We start from the raw sequence: 20815 nt of genomic DNA, 5'->3' as shown, positions 1-20815 counted from the left end.
GTTGGCCTGCCCTACAAGAAATACAAAATACTTCAAGCAGAAGTGAAAAGACAGTAAATAGTATCCTGAAGCCATGTAAACGAATAAAGAACACTGGTAAAGTAACTACATAGGCAAACACAAAAGCCAATATTATTGTATTATTGGCTCATAACTCCTATATGATTTAAAGAAAAATGAGTAAAATAATTATAAATCTATGTTAATGGGGCACAGAATGTATAAAGATGTAATTTTTTCAAATCCTAAAGGGAGAAGGACAGATATACGGGGGCAGGATATTTTATACTGTAGAAGCTAGGTTAGTATTAATTCAGACTATATTAACTTCTTTAATGTATTATAATATAGTTTGAATTAATATTATTCAACACTTTTGCATCTTTAAATTTTTTCACAGTAGTATTTGGAAAAATAGGCCAGCTGTGGTGGCTCACATCTGTTATCCCAGCACTTTGGGAGGGTGAGGCAGGAGGATTGCTTGAGGCCAGGAGTTTGAGAACAGCCTGGGAAACAGAGAGACCCTGTCTCTACAATTTTTTTTTTAATTAGCTGGGTGTGATGGCACATTTCTGTAGTCTTAACTATGCAGGAGTCTGAGGCTGGAGGAACACTTGAGCCCAGGAGTTCGAGGCTGCAGTGAGTCAAGATCACACCATTGCACTACAGCCTGGGTGACAGAATGAGACCTCATTTCAAAAAAGAAAAAAGATGTTAACTGTATTCCAAGGTTAATCACTAAGAAAATAAAATATGCAGAAAAGGGAATAAGAAGAAAATTTAAATGGTACACTACAGATCAGGCATGTGATTTATGCCTGTAATCCCAGCATTTTGGGAGGGCCAAGGTGGGTGGATCACTTTAGGTTAGGAGTTTGAGACCAGCCTGCCCAACATGGTGAAACCCCATCTTTACTAAAAATACAAAAATTAACTGGGCATGGTGGTGCATGCCTGTAGTCCCAACTATTTGGGAGGCTGAGGCATGAGAATCACTTGAACTCAGGAGGCAGAGGTTGCAGTGAGCTGAGATCACACCACTGCCCTCCAGCTTGGGTGACAGTGAGACCCTGTCTCAAAATGGAAACAAAAACAAAACAGGTATGCTACAAAAACGTCAAACAGAAAAGAAGGCATTAATCGAGAGACCTAGGAACAAAAAAGATAAGCCATGTAGAAAACACATCACAAAGTGAAAGAGCAAGGCCTTTTCTAAATCAGGAATTAATTTAAATGCAAATAATTAAGCTCTCCAGTTAAAAGGCAAAAGTTGGCAGAATGGATAAAACAGCATGATCCAACTATATGCTGTCTATAAGAGACTTATTTGCAATCCAAAGACAAAAATAATGTTGAGTGAAAAAATGGAAAAAAATTATTCCATGCAGGATGTAAAAAAAGAGAACTGAGGTGACTGTATTAATATTAGACAAAATAGACTTTAGGTAAAAACTTGACGAGAGACAAGCAATGATATTATATATTGACAAAAGAGTCAATGCATCAAGAAGATATAACGGTACAGATATTACACAGCTAGTCCCCAAATATAAGATGTGAAAATTGATGGAACTGAAGGGAGAAATGGATATTTCTACAATGTTTTCAGACTTCAGTGTACCACTTTCAATAATGGATAGAACAACCAGACAAAAGATCAATAAAGAATTAGAAGACTTGGAAAGACATAAACCAAACTCCTAGCAGATATATACAAAGCACCCCACCTAAAATCAGCAGAATACACATTTTTCTCAAGTGGTCATGAAACATTTTCTGGGATAGATCATACATTATGGCACAAAAGAGGTCTCAATAAAAATAAAAAAAATCACGTATCAACAGAAAGATAAAGTCATATGAAATGTTCTCAGGTCACAAAAAAATGAAACGGGGAAATCAGTAATGAGAAAAACTGGAAAATTCACAAATGTGTGGAAATTAAACAGCACACTCATAAAAACCAATGGGGATAGAAGTTACAGGGACGTTAGAAAATACGTTGAGATGAAAACAAAACATGATTCAGAATTCCTTTGGTACTAAAATAACAAAATTCTGCTGACTGAACTAAAAATATTGTAGTAGAAAATATCGAAGACAGTTTCCTACCCATCCTATACACAATACCCACCCCCTATACCTTAAATAAAACAGAACAACTTTCTCCTTTCTAGAGAAAACCACATTGGAAAGAAAGTGTCTGCAAGAAGTCTTGATACACGTGCTTTTACAAGGCTGTTAGATATTCGTTTTGGATTCCACATTGACTTGATCTGTTGATGATCATTCTATTGTATTTATCATCTCAAGAGCAAGCTGAGTGGATATAAAAAAATATAAGTTGAAATAAGAGAAGAAGCATTTTCAAGATATAATTTAGGTGTTTTTTTTTGCAAATTACAATACAGTTAGCCCTTGAACAACACAGGTTTAAACTGCACAGGTCCACTTACATGTGAAAAAGCTCACAGATAAGCCATGTAGCCTAGAAATATCAAACAATTAAGAAAAATTTAGGTATATCATGAATGCATAAAATATATGTAGATATTAGTCTATTTTATCACTTACTACCATAAAATATATATGAATTTATTATAAAAAGGTAAAACTTATCAAAACTTACACAAACACAGACTGTACATTCACAGTGAAGAGAAATGTAAAACAAAGATGCAATATTAAATCAAAACTGCATAAAGTTAACTGTAGTACATGCTTCACTACTGTAATAATTTAATAGCTATCTCCTGTCACTATTGTGGTGAGCTCATGTGTGTGAATATCTGCTTAAAATTCCAAGTGATGCTAATCATCTCAAAATGAGCAGTTCATCTCTCCAGTAAATTGTATATTACAGTAAAAAGTGATCTCATGGTTTCCTCTTATTTCTTACTATGTTTAGTGCAATACCATAAATCTTGAATAATACCATGGGACCTATGTGAACTGCCACTAGTGATGTTGGAAGTGCTCCTAAGATGCATAGAAAAGTCATGACATTATAAAAGTTGGGTTGCTTGATATGTACTGTAAATTGAGGTCTGAAGCTGCAGTTGCCTGCTATTTCAGAAAGACAGTTTCTTAAACAGATGGTGTAAACTTACAGTATCAATATAGTACAGTACTGTAAATGTATTTTCTCTTTCTCTTGATTTTCTTTTTCTTCTTCTTTTTTTCATTTTTAGATAGAGTCTCGCTCTGTCGCTCAGGCTGGAGTGCAGTGGCACAATATTAGCTCACTGCAACCTCTGCCTCCCGGGTTCAAGCAATTCTCCTGCCTCAGCCTCTGGAGTAGCTGGGATTACAGGCATATGCCACCAAGCCCAGGTAATTTTTGTATTTTTAGTAGAGATGGGGTTTCACCATGTTGGCCAGGCTGGTCTCAAACTGCTGACCTCGTGATCTGCCCCTCCTTGGCCTCCCAAAATGCTAGGATTATAGGCATGAGCCACTGCACCTGGCTCCTCTTGATTTTCTTAGTAACATTTTCTTTTCTCTAGCTTATTTCATTGTAAGAATACAGTATATAATACATGGAACATACAAAATATGTTTTAATTGTTTATGTTATCTATAAGGATTCTGTTTAATAGTAGGCTATTAGCTGTTTTTTTGAGAGTCAAAAGTTTTACGTGCATTCTTTTTAACTTTTTTTTTTTTTTTTTTAAGGTTAGTCAAGTGAAGCAGTTGGAGTGAAGAAGGAACAAAGAAATCTGGAACTGGTTGTGATCACCAGTTGTAACACTACTGCACCCAAACCAGCCTATAGATGCATTTTTGACTGTGTGATGGGGGTGACTGTCCCAATCCCAGAGTTGTTCAAGGGTTGACTGCATTAATTCTTCCAATTAATAAATATGGAATATCTTTCCATTTTTCTGTGTCGTCTTCAATTTCTTTCATCAGTGTTTTATAGTTATCAACCTGGAGTTCTTTGACTTCCTTGGTTAAGTGTAGTCCTAGGTATAATTTTTTTGTAGTGTTTGTAAATGGAATAGTTTCTTGATTTCTTATTTTAGATAGTTCACTGTTAGCATATTTCCTTCACTTCCCTGCCAGCTCCTTTCATTTGCCAAAAATCCCTGTATTTCAAAGTGATCAATTAAACCCAACAAAAATGAGAAAATTTTGTTGTTCTGTGACCCGATCAAAGGTTACTTTTCCTTCTTGTGAGTCTTTAACATCTTTGAATCGCTCATGATAGATATCATTGTCTAGATATATCCAGGCACATGTAAAGAATGCAATAAGATAAAAAAGAGTTTGAGATTCTCTGTTCACCTTTCTCTCTCTACAGCCACATTTACTTCATTTTTTAATTTTCTTTTTTCTTTTTTTTTTTTATTTGCCTCTCCACTCTTTGAAACAGCCACATTTAACTTTCCAGTCACACTTAGTTGTAGTGTCACTTTAGAAAGGAAACAAAGAAAACAGAACAGGGAAGGAACAGAAAAATAAAGGTCAAGTGCTAATAGCCCCTGAGAACAGTTAACTGAATCCACTTACGTATTTAAAAATAAATAAATTATTTAAAGTGGCAAGGTCTGCCTTGCGGAAGATTTTAGGAAGCGTAGTGCGTGAGAACCAGGTAGCTAAAACTACTTCCGTTTGGCGGGGCGGGACGGTAGCCTGTTTCCGCTCGGGCATTCTGGGAAGTGTAGTGCAGGAGTCGTGGCAACCTTGTGCACTTCCGCTGCAGGAGGGCGAGGCAGCCGTCATCAATCCCCTCTCGGAGGTGAGTCAGCGCGGAACCTCTGCATCTACAGCGAGCTTTCCTGGCCTGGGCGTGGGACTCGCAGGTGCCTGCCTTCGCCCTCAGTAAAGAGAAGCCACAGAGGGCGGGGTCGATGTTTTGCTTGCTCTTTGCTTTTAGGGCGGTGCATGGGTCTCCAATTTGGGAATGGCTCCTGGTCGCACGTCTGGTTTGAGGGTGTCCTGGGCGCTCAAGTTCCCTGGTTTTCCTCACCTTCCACACGCTCTGCCGCCTTCTGGCAATATAATCTTGGCATATAATTTCTCCGTTTCTCCTCTGTAAAGTGAATTTCATAGTAGTACCTATCTGGTAGGAGTTTCGTGAGATTTACGTAAGATAGATGTAAAAATGCTTAGGACCGATCCTGGCACACACTGAAAAGGTGGCTGGTTGTTGCCAATCTCTTATTTCTTCCCGGAGAGGAGAGGCGTTCAGTCTCTGAAAGTTTCTGTGAGCCCGCGGTGGGTTCTGAGCTCCAGGTGCAGCGCCACTCACCCTTCTCTGATCCTTGCACTCCGCGGGGCTGTTCCTGGCTTCCTAACGGGGGGAGGGGGGCGTCAATTTTCTCTCTATCTTTTTTATTTTTCCTTCTCCTTTAAGGCATGAGTGTGTCTCACCTCCATGTGGTGCCTGGGGATGTCCACTGTCATTCATCCTGGATCAGAAACACAGTTTGGATATCTTCCAACCCCCTTTCCTTCCTCAGCCCTGACTAACCGGAGGGCTGCAGAGAGGAGGGTGTCGACCCCCTGACTCTTTGTAACATTGTCCCAACGTGAGAGGACTTAATACATGCTATTGCTATTTCTGCTCAGTTGGAGAACAGATTTCCTTCACTCATTAGCAATATTATTTTTCCTGCTGGGCAAAAGCTCAAATATTTATGGAATAAACGGGAGGTTGGATTAGGCATGTGTTCATGAATGAGTAATAATTGTTAATACAATGAGTGCCAGGGTCTCTTCTATAGGCTTTACATGCATTAATTAGCTTAATCTTCATAACAATGATAATATTATCATTCCTATTTTACAGATGACAACACTGATGGGTAAAATATTTATCTTCCCAAAGTAAAACAACAGGAAAGCGCCTGAACTGGGAGTTTGAGCTCAGGCAGAGTGGGTTCTTGACCTTTGTGCCACACTCTCCTTCAGCCCTGAGAAATGTCAGTCCCATGGGGGTGCAGTGGCTCATGCCTGTAATCCCAACACTTTGGAAGGCTGAGGCGGGAGGGTGGCTTGAGCCCAGGAGTTCAACACCAGCCTGGGCAACATAGTGAGACTCCATCTCTACAAAAAAAAAATTAAAAAATTAGCTGGATGTGGTGGCGCACACCTGTGGTCCCAGCTACTCGGGAGGCTGAGGTAGGAGGATCACTTAAGCCCAGGAGGCAGAAGTTGCAGTGAGCTGAGATCATGCCACTGCACTCCAGCCTGGAAAAGAGAATGAAAGTGTTTCTCAAAAAAATTAAAAATAAAAATAAAAAGAGGAAAAGAAATGGTTTCACAGCTTAGGCAATGACTGGGAGATGCTCAAGAGTAATAATCAAAGAAAAAATTTTTAAAGGATTTGCAGGGAAGAACTCTGAGGAGATGACATTTGAGTAAATACCTGACACTGCTATTAAAATAAATAAATAGATAGGGTTTACATTATCCACAATCTATGACCCTTTTATGAATGATTTCACTTTTTTTTTTTTTTTTTTTGAGACGGAGTCTCGCTCTGTCGCCCAGGCTGGAGCGCAGTGGCCGGATCTCAGCTCACTGCAAGCTCCGCCTCCCGGGTTCACGCTATTCTCCTGCCTCAGCCTCCCGAGTAGCTGGGACTACAGGCGCCCGCCACCTCGCCCAGCTAGTTTTTTTGTATTTTTTAGTAGAGACGGGGTTTCACCGTGTTAGCCAGGATGGTCTCGATCTCCTGACCTCGTGATCCGCCCGTCTCGGCCTCCCAAAGTGCTGGGATTACAGGCTTGAGCCACCGCGCCCGGCCTTTTTTTTTTTTTTTTTGAGATTGAGTCTCCCTCTGTCTCCCAGGCTGGAGTGCAGTGGCACAATCTCAGCTCACTGCAACCTCCCACTCCCAGGCTCAAGCGATTCTTGTGCCTCAGCCTCCTGAGTAGCTGAGATTACGGGTGCCTGCCACCATGCCCGGCTAATTTTTATATTTTTAGGAGAGACAGGGTTTCACCATGTTGGCCAGGCTGGTCTCGAACTCCTGACCTCAAGTGATCCACCCACCTCAACCTCCTAAAGTGCTGGGATTACAGGCGTGAGCCACTGCGCCCGGCTTAATGATTTCACTTTGAAGGATGACCTTGATGTTAATTGAGCAAAGCAAATGAAATTAAAAAGCAAGAAGAAATTGACAGATAAAGTTCATCTTCTCCTCCTCCCAATTAGGAATAGCCTCAGAATTTTGTAGCTCAAGAGAATCTTGGAGATCAATTAGTACAATCCTTGTCTGTGTGTCATTCTTTGATTCCGTGTGCATCAAATACTCACTATACTCTAGGTGCTTGGGATAAAAAGATGAGTAATTGTTCATTATCTCACAGGCAAAACAGATGCTTGCTTTACTAATTATACCCCAAATGCCCCAGCTACTCAGAATGCTTCCAAGAGGAGGGATTACAGAGAAGGACAGGGAAGCTGGTCCTCTCTGGAGGCAGAGTGGCAGGAGCAAAGGCACGAGAGGACTTGACAACCTAGGAATGAACAAAGTCTGGAAATTCAGGCCTAGAAAAGTGGCCCTGGTACATATAGTGAGCAGAGCTGAGCCAGGCACTCCAGACCCCATTTGCTTTTTTCTACTAAATGTTGTGAAATGTCAAGTCTTGCAAAATCCTGTTACTGAGCAGAGCAGGAGGGTGCAGGGAAATATAGGACCAGAACAAAGGGAATTGGATGTTAAGAATTGATCTCTCCCTAGCTTTGAGAAGAGAATACATTGCTCTTTTCCCTACTAGAGTGTTTCTGCCTGAAGTAGGAGGACCCGTGAACGGGAGTAGCTATCTGTATTGAACGCTATCTTGTATATACTCACTGAAACCTCTTAATAACCCTACGAAGTAGATGCTGTTGTTGTCCTCACTTTATGGGCAAGGAAACAGGCACAAAGAGCTAGTACGTCAGAAGAGTCAATTAGGATATTAGGTTCCTCATCATCTGGCTCCAGTATCTCTCAGCAGATCATTTTCAGCAGTTCACCCCTCCAACTCCCCTTTCTCTGATCTCTAAGACATGACTCCTTCCATGTCTTCATATTTCTGATTAGAGAAGGAGACACGATTAAGAGACAGGCTCCGGACTCAGCTGGATTTAGATGCAGTCTCACCTCACCAGCTCTGTGACCTTGGGTAACTTAATCTCAGTAATCCTCAGCTTCCTCATCCACTAAATGGGAACAACAGTCATCATGTCATCACTTACTGAGAGCTTATATAATGTGCCCGACACTGAATCAAGGCTTTTCCCCACTATTTTAAAAATTGAGTCATAATTCATATACCATATAATTCACCCTTTTAAAGTGTACAATTCGGCGGCATTTAGTGTATTCACAATGTTAGGTTGTACAACCATCACTATTTTCTAATTCAAGAACATCTGTATCACCCCCAAAAGAAACCTCCTATTCCCTAGCCATCATTCTTTACTATCTCCTCTCTCAGCCTCTGGCAACTATTAATTTATTTTTTGTCTCTATGGATTAGCCTAGCCAAGACTATTTGATTTGCTCACTTAATCCCAAAAGCAACTCTGTAGATTAGGATCTATTATTAGTACTACAGTATTTTTCACTTAAGTGAGACACATACTGTCAAACTTTCATTCAAAATTAGAAAAAACAATCGCAGAGACACATTTTAAATTATTTCCTTACGACAGTGAGCATGGGAAAGGGAGATACACCACTAAGACTCTTCTGTCTACATGAAGAAAATTCATAAATATTTATACCTTTTATAAAACTGAACACTGATATCAATTAAATATTACAGGACAACAAAGTAGTAAGTAATACAGCCAATCAGAATTATAGACTTTTCAGAGGTAAAGGTGAATTTCATAAGATAAAGCATTGTACAGTCTTTGAAATCTGGATGTTATAAAAGATTCTTTTGTCGGAAATGATGGCAAAAGACATTTGTAACAACAATTTTATGATGCATAATATCATCTGCTTTTGTGCAACTACAGGGAAATCATTTATAAGAGTTTCCATCTGTTCACACATTTGACCCTTATAATAATCTTGCAAGAAAGCACTATTTTTCTCATTTGCAGGTGATGGATTTGAGGAATGGGGAGGTTAATGAGCTTAAAGAGTTAGTAGCCAAGCCAGGATTTGACCCCAGACCTTGTGACCCCAGAATCCACTTTTGTAGCAAGTACATTCTGCTGCCTTTCATTTCCCACAGTGTCCAGTATGAGAATGATAACCCTGGAAACTACAAAGGGCTCTTATGTTAGGCTTGCTACTTAGAATCGGGCAGGTTGTTTACTGCAGAAGGGCCCCTGGCTGAGCGGCTAGTGATATGTGCTGAAGAAAGGGTCTTTTTTTTTTTGAGACAAAGTTTGGCTGTACTGCCTAGGCTGGAGTACAGTGGCACCATCTTGGCTCACTGCAACCTCCACCTTCCAGGCTCGAGCCATCCTCCCACTTCAGCCTCCAGAGTAACTGGGATTACAGGTGTGTGCCACCACACCCGGCTAATTTTTGTATTTTTTTGTAGAGATGAGGTTTCGTCATGTTGCCCAGGCTAGTCTCAAACTCCTGAGGTCAAGCAATCTGCCTGCCTCGGCCTCCCAAAGTGCTGGGATTACAGGTGTGAGCCACCATGCTTGGCCACCTTTTAAAAATTCACCCAGAACGGCCATGTGGGCTATGTCCTATTTCTCATGGCTTCTTTCTTTTCCCAGTTCTGCCTTCGCAGGACCCTGCCCTTCCCTAGAAGGAGCAGGAGAAAATGACCAAGTTTCGGGTGAGTTGAGTTTTGATTTTTATCTCTTAAAATGACATCTCTTTCCCTCAAAGATTAGACACTTTTTTTTTCTCTTCCTTGAGAAAGATAAAGGAGGAAAACTGGTATTTGGGATCTGCTAGTTACTTGATTGTCGATTGGTTCAATTTTTTGTTTATGTCTTTAGCTTTTGTTTTGTTTTTAGTTTTGGTAGTTTTATTTTATCTTCTTTATTTCATAAGTAGTAGTACAAAAATTCATAGATATCAAAAAATGGGAGAAAACGTCCACATTACTACACTAAAATACAAATCATCTATTTCCTCCATACTATTTTATATGTATTTACATATTGTGTGTCTTATATGTATACTCATCAGTGTATTTTACAGAACTACAGTCGCATTCTGTATATAATTTTCTTTTTTCAGTTAATGTTATCGCTGGAGTTTTGTATGATTCAGTGTTTATGTATTTGTCTCAGAAGGGTTTTCAGTTTTTGTCTAATTTTTCAGAGGCTATGAACAAACATACACAATATTGTGTCTCTAAATGTTATTTCAATTTGCAATACTTTTTCATGAGGCTTTAAAAATGCAATATTTACTTACAAAATTACATATCTCTTAAGTGGTCAGGTCAATAACAGTTGTATATCCCACTCTGACAGTTGTATAATTGCATTAGCCCACCACTCAGAACAAGATATAGGACACTTATATTACCCCAAAAAGGTCCCTCCTGTCTCTTTCAAGTTAGTTCCTTACTCCCCAGAGGCATCCTCTGTTATCCCTCAGCTGAGGCCCTAAAGTCCATTGTGTCATTCTTATACCTCTGGATCCTCATAGCTTAGCTCCCATTTATGAGTGAGAACATACGATGTTTGGTTTTCCATTCCTGAGTTACTTCATATAGAATAATAGTCTCCAATATCATCCAGCTTGCTGTGAATGCCATTAATTCATTCCTTTTTATGGCTGAGTACTATTCCATCATATATATATATATACACCACAGTTTCTTTTCCTTTTTTTTTTTTTTTTTTTTTTTTTGAGACGGAGCCTAGTACTGTTGCCTGGGCTGGAGTGCAGTGGCGTGATCCTGGCTCACTGCAATCTCTGCCTCCCGGGTTCAAGCAATTCTCCTGCCTCAGCCTCCCGAGTAGCTGGGATTGCAGGCACTTTCGACCACTTTTTTGTATTTTTAGTAGAGATGGTTTCACCATGTTGGCCAGGCTGGTCTTGAACTTCTGACCTCATGATTCACCTGCCTCAGTGTCCCAAAGTGCTGGGATTACAGGCGTGAGCCACTGTGCCTGGCCACGCAGTTTCGTTATCTACTCATTGATTGATGGGCATTTGGGTTGGTTCCACATTTTTGCAATTGCAAATTGTGCTACTATAAACATGCATGTGCAAACACCTTTTTCGGCGTTGGTACTAAATTGACCCAACATTTCTAGGACAATTTCGTAGTATCAGTCAAGTTATAAAATACATATTCCGTGTGAGTCAAGGTTTACAGTGCTGGGGCATTTACTGTTGGAATACTTACAAATGTCACCAAATACACAGGGGTTATTTTTTAGTAGCATACACTTTTGATGTGACTGTGGAAAAGTAGTCTATGAGACTGGCATGTGGGATGGAGAAAAGGAGGAAGCTACTTAAAGTTGATTTGAGGCCTTCACAATCCAGAACATTTTCCTGCCTGTTCTTTCTACCTGCTTAGTGCTGCCTCTCTCCCAGTAGATATTGGCCATCAGATTGAGATTACATCTGCTTGATGTTGTAGGGGATGGTGACATTCAAGGATGTGGCTGTGGTCTTCACCAGGGAGGAGTTGGGGTTGCTGGACCTTGCCCAGAGAAAGCTGTACCAAGATGTGATGCTGGAGAACTTCAGGAACTGGCTGTCAGTGGGTGAGCACAAGCACCTCAAATTGTAACTGAAAGTCAGCCCTCTGGACCGTCCTGCTTTCAATTATTTAAGACTTTGAGATGCTTAAAATGCTTCCCTGAACTTGGGGATGTGAATTTCCTAATTCCCCAGGGATACCTTGTCTATACTTTGTCTATTTTTCTCAAATTGCTGTTGTGAAATCTTGGTGGGCTTTGAAATCAGTTGGTGAGTTATATTGTGTTTAATGAAGTAGAAATATTATAGCTCCTTGTCAAGAACTGCACTCAGTGCAGCAAAAATTGTAAGCAGAAACAGGAAAGATGTGATCAAAGTAGACAATGGATAGGATCAGATTATCTGATCACTTGATTCAGTGATTGACACTTATGTATTTGTGTACCGGATCACAAATTAAAAGGTATTCAGATAACAGTTCATGATCACAATTTTGAAAAATACTACTTAGAGCGCATGAAAATGGTAGTGTTGGAATTAAAATTTTTGACTATAATGCATTCACTTTATATATATGCCATTTCTTTTTCACAGGCTATCACCCCTTCAAACTAGATGTGATACTACAGTTGGGAAGAGAAGACAAGCTTTGGCTGACGGAGACAGAAATCCAAGGAGATGGCTGTTCAGGTGAGAACCATGCAGCTCTGAGTCTTTGCGTGGTACAACCCAGTCCTCTCCCCCTCACCACCTCCTAGGCCACCAGCCTGGCCCAAGCCCTCAGCATTCATCACCCCGGTTTACTGCAGCAGCTTGCACATGACCTTCCTCCTTCTACCTCCCTCCAGTCCATTCTCCACGTAGCAGCCAGATCATGTAAGTCAGATCATATTGCTCCTTGGCTCAAAACCCTTCTGCAACTTCCCATCTCACTCATTAATTCCAAAATCTGTATGAGCCTTCAGGGTCCTATGTGACCTGGCCACCCACTCCCTGTGAATTTATTTCCTATCCTTTGCCTTTCACTCACTTCTTTCCAGCCACACAAGACTGCTGTGTGTTTCTTATACATGCCCAGTGTGCTTTTGTTTTTTATGTTTTTTTAAAGACGGGTCTCATTCTGTGGCCCAGGCTGAAGTGCAGTGGTGCAATCATGGTTCACTGCAGCCTCGACCTCCCGGGCTCAATCGATCTTCTCACCTCAGCCTCCTGAGTAGCTGGAATGGTACTACAGGCACATGCCACTAAACCAGGCTAATTTTAAAAATACATACATATATTTTATATATATATGTATGTATTTTTTTGGTAGAGATGAGGTCTTACCATGTTACCAGGCTGGTTTCAAACTCCTGAGCTCAAGCAATCCTCCCACCTCAGCCTCCCAAAGTGTTAGGATTACAGGCGTGAGCCACTGTGCCTGGCCTGCATGTATTTCTCTCTACCTGAAGCCCTGCTGTTCTGTCTGCATGGGATGTTCTTACCTCATACATCCTCTTGGCTCCCTACCTACTTCCTTTGTGTCTGGTCAGATGTCATCTCATCATAGAAACATCACAGAAACCTGCTTTGACTACCCTGTTTAAAATACCTATCCTTGGTTGGGCGGGATGGCTCATCCCTGTAATCTCAGCACTTTGGGAAGCCAAGGTGGGAGGATCACTTGAGGCCAAGAGTTTAAGACCAGCCTGGACAACACAGCGAGACCCCACCTCTACAACAAATAAAAAAATTAGCTCGCAGTGAGCTATAATTGTGCCACTGCATTGTAGCCTGGGTGACAGAACAAGACCCTGTCTCAAAAATAAAATAATTAAATAAATAAATACATTTAATTAAATACCCATCTCTTTATTCTGCCTTTGTGATTAACCATCAATCACCAGCTGACATATTCATGTATTATATTTTGTTTACTTTTTTATGGTCTCTTTCCCCACTAGAGTGTAACTTCTTGAGTGTAAGAATTTTACCTGTTTTCTTTTCATTTTTCTTTTTCTTTTCTTAGAGATGGGGGTCTGGCTTTTTCACCTAGGCTAGAGTGCAGTGATACAATCATAGCTTGCTGCAGCTCAAACTCCTGGGCCGGGACTACAGGAGTACACTACTGTGCCCAACACTAATTTTACCTGTTTTAAAATTGCTGATCCTTATTGCCTTTCATAGGCTTGGCACATAGTACACGTTCATTCAATATTTGTTGAATGAGTAACTGAATGGGTTAATGGACCGATGTCAGTAACGTCAGTTAATGGACGAAGGATAGGTGTTTTCATTTGAATAGTAGTGAAATGGCTCCCTCACAGCTCTCCCTAACCTGTGTTATCTGCGTGACCTTTGGTGAGAGTTGCCTTATCCATACACCCAGGGACAACCTCCCTGCGCTGCTTTCACCCCTCTCCTTCTATTCTTTCTCTTCCTTATTTCATTCCCCCTTTTCTTCACTCCTTCCTTCATTTATCTTTAATTTGAATATACATCATAAATACCTAAAATATACGAATTAAAGTCATTCCTACTTGACTTTACCCACCAAAACCCAAAACTAAAACAAACAAAAAAGCAAACCAAAAACCCAGGAGAATCTCTCTGCTTAGCTGAGAGAGACAGACCCTGGATTTTGGAAGTAGCTGGGGTAGTAAAATCTTTTCAATCTTCTTATCTTTTATTTTCTTGTATCTCCATGCTGCATGAAAGTTTACTGCATTGCAATCAGGAATGTTGGATGCTGACTTCTTTGGCTGACTGCCTCATTTTTAAAAATTTTCTTTTTTTGGCCGGGCACGGTGGCTCAAGCCTGTAATCCCAGCACTTTGGGAGGCCGAGACGGGCGGATCACAAGGTCAGGAGATCGAGACCATCCTGGCTAACATGGTGAAACCCCGTCTCTACTAAAAAATACAAAAAAATAGCCGGGCGAAGTGGCGGGCGCCTGTAGTCCCAGCTACTCAGGAGGCTGAGGCAGGAGAATGGCGTAAACCTGGGAGGCGGAGCTTGCAGTGAGCTGAGATCCGGCCACTGCACTCCAGCCTGGGCGACAGAGCGAGACTCCGTCTCAAAAAAAAAAAAAAAAAAAAAAAAAATTTTCTTTTTTTTGTTTCTGACTGCCTCATTTTTGTGTACAAACCTAAACTTGGGAATTTGATCCCAGTTATTGCCATTGTCCTTTTTTTTTTTTTTCTTAATAGGTAGCTTCCCAACTTCTTCTTTGCCTCCTTGAGCAAATCTTTACTTTTTTTTCTTTTTTTTTTTGAGATGGAGTCTTGCTCTGTCGCCAGGTTAGAGTGCAGTGGCACAATCTCGGCTTACTGCAACCTCTGCCTCTCAGGTTCAAGCGATTCTCCTACCTCAGCCTCCCAAGTAGTGGGGACTATAGGAGCACGCCACCACACCCAGCTAATTTTCGTATTTTTAGTAGAGATGGAGTTTCACCATGTTGGCCAGGATGGTCTCCATCTCTTGACCTTGTGATCTGCCTGCTTTGGCCTCCCAAAGTGCTGGGATTATAGGCATGAGCCACCATGCCCAGCCACAAATCTTTATTTTTTTTTTTAATTTTTGGCCAAATTTTTATTGAAATATATACAGAAAACTGTACAAATTATAAGTGTATAGCTCCCTAAATTTTCAGAAAGTAAAATGGCTTGTTTTACAGTTCTTTTGTACTGAGTTAAAATTTACATGTGCACACCTTAAGTGTGCAATTGGATGAGTTTTGACAAAAGGATATAACTATGTAACTTACAGCCCTTGGAAAACTGAACAAATCTGACAGTGTATTCTACCCTCACCTCTCTTCAGAGTGAACATCAGACTTTTTCAGGGTTTCACACTCTGCCTGTCCATCTAGGTACCCAGCTCCACCTACACAAAATATTCCTGAGGTCTATTTTCACTGGACAGAAGTACAAATTAAAGGGCATCTTCTCCCTCAAGGATCAATAAAACAAAACCTCACAGAGAAGGGTGCTGAGTGGATCTCACTGTCTTTACTTCTCCTGGAGAAAGTTCACAGGCAGGGAATAAAGAGGTGTCATTAAAGGACTATTTCAGCACATAGTTACTCTTCTGACGTATGTTCAGCCTAGTTATAATTTTTATGACACCTATGTTAGTCATCAATTATTGTATAACAAATTACTTTAAAACTTAGCACCTTGGCCAGATGCGGTGGCTCACACCTGTAATCCCAGCACTTTGGGAGGCTGAGGCAGGTAGATCACCTGAGGTCAGGAGTTCGAGACCAGCCTGGCCAACATGGTGAAACCCCATCTCTACTAAAAATACACACACACACACACAAATTAGCCAGGTGTGGTGGCGGCTGCCTGTAATCCCAACTACTGGGGAGGCTGAGGCAGGAGAATCACTTGAACCCCAAAGGCAGAGGTTGCATTGAGCTGATATCATACCATTGTACTCCAGCCTTGGGAACACGAGCGAAACTTCGTCTCAAAACAAAACAAAAACCTTAGCACCTTAAAACAACGAACACTGGTTTACAGTTTCTGTGGGTTAGGCATACGGGAGCAGCTTAGCTGAGGGGTTCTCGCTCAGGATCTCAAAAAGCTGTTGTCAAAGAGTGATGCAGCTGCAGTCCCCGGAAGGCTTGACTGGGACTGAAGGACCTGCTTCCAAGGTGGGCTCGTTCACATGGCTGTGGCAGGAGGCCTCGCATCCTTGCTAAGTGAGCCATTCCCTAGGCTGCTGAAGTGTCCTCAAAACATGGCAGCTGGTTTCCCCCAGACCCAGTGATTCAGGAGAGTGGAAGATAGAAGCGCAGTGTTTTTATGACCTAGCATCAGAAGTGACAGATCATCACTTCTGCCATATTCTATTGGTTTCACAGACCAAGCTTGATACAGTGTGGGAGGGGACTTCAAAAGGGAGTGGATTCCAACGGGGAGTGATCACTGGGGACCATCTTGTATTAGCCATTTAGGTTTATCAGAAAATTCAGTCAAACCAAGTGGCAACAATTTTCAATGCCTTTACTCTCCTATAGGGTGTGTCAGCTATGGGAATACGTTTTCTAATCTTTTTTCATTTATCATGTTCACTAATTGAATATTATATACTTAGAACCTCATTGAAAAGAAGGAGAATTCTCCCAAATCTAGCTCATCAAATGTATATTTTAAAGACTAAATTAAGGAAATAATGGTACTATCTTATGGGTTCATTCTCAAGACAGAGAAGATATTTTTCTATATTCTCTTCACTTTTGCCAAAGATGTCCCCTCTTTCTCTGAGAATTCTTGGCATCACTTAATAATCCACTTGTAAATGCTGAAGGAGAGATTCAGGCTTTTCTAACCATTTTGGACTTTTTATCATATACAGATGCAGGTTGTACAATGTAACCATGATTCTGAGGCTTACATATAGCCAGGATTTTGTAGATTTTATACATCTGCCATGGAAAAGAGGAGAGGATTTTTAAGTGATTATTCTTATGGACAAGGAGGTAAAGTTACTCTTCTATAACATCTTTCTAGGACATCTTTTTGTTGCTCTGTATGTGTATTTGACCACATACATAAGTCTTGGTATTGGCCAGGCATGGTGGCTCACACCTGTAATCCCAGCACTTTGGGAGGCCAAGGCAGGCAGATGACTTGAGGTCAGGAGTTCAAGACCAGCCTGGCCAACATGGTGAAACCCTGTCTCTACTAAAAATACAAAAAAATTAATGGGGTGTGGTGGCACGCACTTGTAGTCCCAGCTCCTCCAGAGGCTGAGGCGGGAGAATCACTTGAACCCCAGTGGTGGAGGTTTCAGTAAGCCGAGATCATGCCACCACACTCCAGCCTGGGTGACACAGTGAGATTCCGTCTCAAAAAAAGAAAAAAACAAACAAAAACAAAACAATCTTGGTATAGCTCTAAATGAGTCTCATTAACATTTTGTATATAGAAACCAGCCTTTTTTGTTCCCATAGGCATGAAAAAAACCAATGATAGGCCAGGCACGGTGGCTTGTAATCCCAGCACTTTGGGAGGCCGAGGCGGGCAGATCATGAGGTCAGGAGATCGAGACCATCCTGGCTAACACAGTGAAACCCCATCTCTACTAAAAATACAAAAAAAAGAGCTGGGCGTGGTGGCGGTTGCCTGTAGTCCCAGCTACTCGGGAGGCCGACACAGGAGAATGGCGTGAACCCAGGAGGCAGAGCTTGCAGTGAGCCGAGATCACACCATTGCACTCCAGCCTGGGCGACAGAGCATGACTCCGTCTCAAAAAAAAAAAAAGAAAAAAAAAAAAACCAATGATAAAGTCAAGCTGAATTCTCCACTGGTTTATTAAGGTTTCCCAGTGTGGTCAACCTGTGAAATGTTTTTTATTTCTGAACAAATATTCACTTGTCTTCATTTTCATTTCTGAGTTCTCTTTATCATTCCAGGACACAGGAATCAAAATGAGATAGATATCCTTCAAGAAGTAAGATTAAGATTCCTTTCATATGAAGAACTTATATGCTGGCAAATATGGGAACAATTTACAAGTAAATTAACCAGTAATCAAGACTTCATAATAAATCTTCAAGGCCAGAGGTCCAAGTTGCTAAAACAAGGTGACTCCCCCTGTCAGGTGTGGACAGGAGAATCTATTCAGGTCTCTGAAGATGAGAACTATACAATAAAGGGGCAAGGGGAGAGTTCAAATAGCATCAAAAATCAAGAGCTTCCAATGAGGACCACCTGGGATTTCTGGAGGAAAATGTATCTGAGAGAACCACAGAATTATCAGAGTAGGTGTCAGCAAATTGATGTAAAAAATAATCTCTGTAAATGTGACCATTGTGTTACACAAAGGATTGCTCATCAACATGATGGTCATGGAGTACACAAAAGAGAGAAAGCTTTTAGCCACAATAATTGTGGAAAAGACTGTGTGAAGGAATCATCCCAACATAGCATAATCCAATCAGGAAAGCAAACCTCTAATGAGAATGGAAAAGGCTTCAGTGTTAGCTCTAATCTTGAACTTCACCAGCAACTACACTTAGAAGACAAGCCTCAGGTAAGTGTCGAGTATGGGAAGGGCATAGGTTACAGCTCAGGGCTTCCCAGGCATCAGTGTGTCCACATAGGAGAGAAATGCTATCAGAATGGTGACAGTGGTGAGGGCTTCAGTCAGGGCTCACATGTGCAACCTCATCAGAGAGTCAGCACAGGAGAGAACCTCTACAGATGTCAGGTATGTGCCCAGAGCTTCAACCAGAACTCCTGTCTTCCCTCTCATGAGCTTACTCACCCGGGAGAGAAGTTGTGTACATGTGGCACGTGTGGGAAGGGCTTCCATCATAGCTTAGATTTTGACATTCACTGTGTAGATAGTGCTGGAGAGAGAGCCTGTAAATGTAAATGTGATGTATATGATAAAGGCTTCAGTCAGACATCACAACGTCAAGCCCATCAGAGAGGTCACTCTAGAGAGAAGACATACAAATGGGAAGTAAGTGACAGGATATTTAATAGGAATTCTGGTCTTCATCAGAGAGTTCACACTGGAGAGAAACCATATACATGTGAGGTATGTGATAAGGGCTTCAGTAAGGCCTCAAATCTTCAAGCCCATCAGAGAATCCACACTGGAGAGAAACCCTACAAATGTGATGTGTGTGATAAGAACTTCAGCCGTAATTCCCACCTTCAGGCCCATCAGAGAGTCCATACAGGAGAGAAACCCTACAAATGTGACACATGTGGGAAGGACTTCAGTCAGATCTCTCACCTTCAGGCCCATCAGAGAGTTCACACAGGAGAGAAGCCATACAAATGTGAGACATGTGGGAAGGGCTTTAGTCAGAGTTCGCATCTCCAGGACCATCAGCAAGTCCATACTAGAGAGAAACCCTACAAATGTGATGTGTGTGGGAAAGGCTTCAGTTGGAGTTCACATCTTCAAGCCCATCAGAGAGTCCACACAGGAGAGAAACCATACAAATGTGAAGAATGTGGGAAAGGCTTCATCTGGAACTCATATCTTCACGTTCATCAGAGGATCCACACGGGAGAGAAACCCTATAAATGTGGCATGTGTGGTAAGAGCTTCAGTCAGACCTCACATCTTCAAGCCCATCAGAGAGTCCATACTAGAGAGAAACCATACAAATGTTTTGTGTGTGGTAAGGGCTTTAGTAAGAGTTCATGTCTTCAGATTCATCAGAGAGTCCATGATGGTGATAAATCCATTAATCATGATGAGTGTGATAGAGGTGCTCTTCAAGACTTAGACTTCTCATTTTCCTAGAAAATCCGCACAGCAGAGAACATTTATAAAATGTCATGTTTTAAGAATTCACGAGCTGAGTTTTTATAGTCATCTGAATTCCATTGAAGAAAACCTATTTTTTGTATGAATATGACCAGTTTCAAGCAGAGCTCAAAATGTCACAGTTGTCAAGAGAACACAAAACAGAGAAACCCTATAAAGAATGATACAATACATTTCAATCAGAACCTTCACATTCAATAAGCAATATGCAGGAGTGAAGACTTCAAAATGATAAGGTCAGAACTTTAGCAAAAGTATAATGAGGGACATGACAAAATCTGTGTCCACTAGAATCTAAGCTCCATGCAGGAACATTGTTTGCTGCTGTATGATCATGACCTTGAACCAGTACCTAACAAGTAGTGGCTTCCCTGAAATTGTTTAATTTGATAGGAAAAATCTATCATATATAGGACATATATTTGAACATTTTAGTGAGCTCAGCCCCAATTCGTCATTATAATTGTACTGGGAAAAGGATTCTTGCAAGAAGTCTTAAAATAAATTCAAGGAAATGACATTTAATTAAAACAAAGAAAACCATGCAGTCTACAATTTGAGTAATATTTTAGCAATTGGCTTTTGTCCTCAGTTCAGCTTCATTTTTCAAGCAGTAACAGGCCAAAGTTTCTATCTGATCATTTAAGACTTTTTCCATACAGTGTACAGCTGTGCTATGTTTCTTTGGTGGGGGCTTTGCTATCTTTCTTTCTGGGAGCTTTTGTGATAGAAAGAGACTGAATGAAGAAAAAAATCCCAACTGGTTTTTAGTTCCATAAAGCTTCATGAGAAAGGTTTTGCAAAAAAGGGGAACATCATATGGCATGCATTTTAGATGTTAGACTAACCTGTTAAGGACACAGCATTTTGGACAACACCCCACACTTCTCAGACACCATTACACGTTATGCAGTGTGTAATGATCAAATCATAGTAATTAGATGAAGGGTT

At 40.9% G+C, this 20815-nt stretch overlaps 1 protein-coding gene across 1 annotated transcript; it reads left to right on the top strand.

The window, feature by feature from the left end:
• The first annotated feature begins 4727 nt into the window (after positions 1–4727).
• On the top strand, positions 4728–19767 carry ZNF233 (zinc finger protein 233). Its single transcript, XM_025366486.1, is given in 6 exon segments — positions 4728–4805; positions 9688–9749; positions 11523–11649; positions 12179–12274; positions 17988–19736; positions 19739–19767. Coding segments are annotated over 5 exon segments (2016 nt in total). The 5' UTR covers positions 4728–4805; positions 9688–9734.
• The last annotated feature ends 1048 nt before the right edge of the window (positions 19768–20815 follow it).

This window comes from Theropithecus gelada, chromosome 19 (assembly GCF_003255815.1).
Source record: "Theropithecus gelada isolate Dixy chromosome 19, Tgel_1.0, whole genome shotgun sequence".
NCBI classification, from domain to species: Eukaryota; Metazoa; Chordata; class Mammalia; order Primates; family Cercopithecidae; genus Theropithecus; species Theropithecus gelada.
Note: the sequence above shows the minus strand (reverse complement) of the source record. Positions and strands in the feature narration are given on the sequence as shown.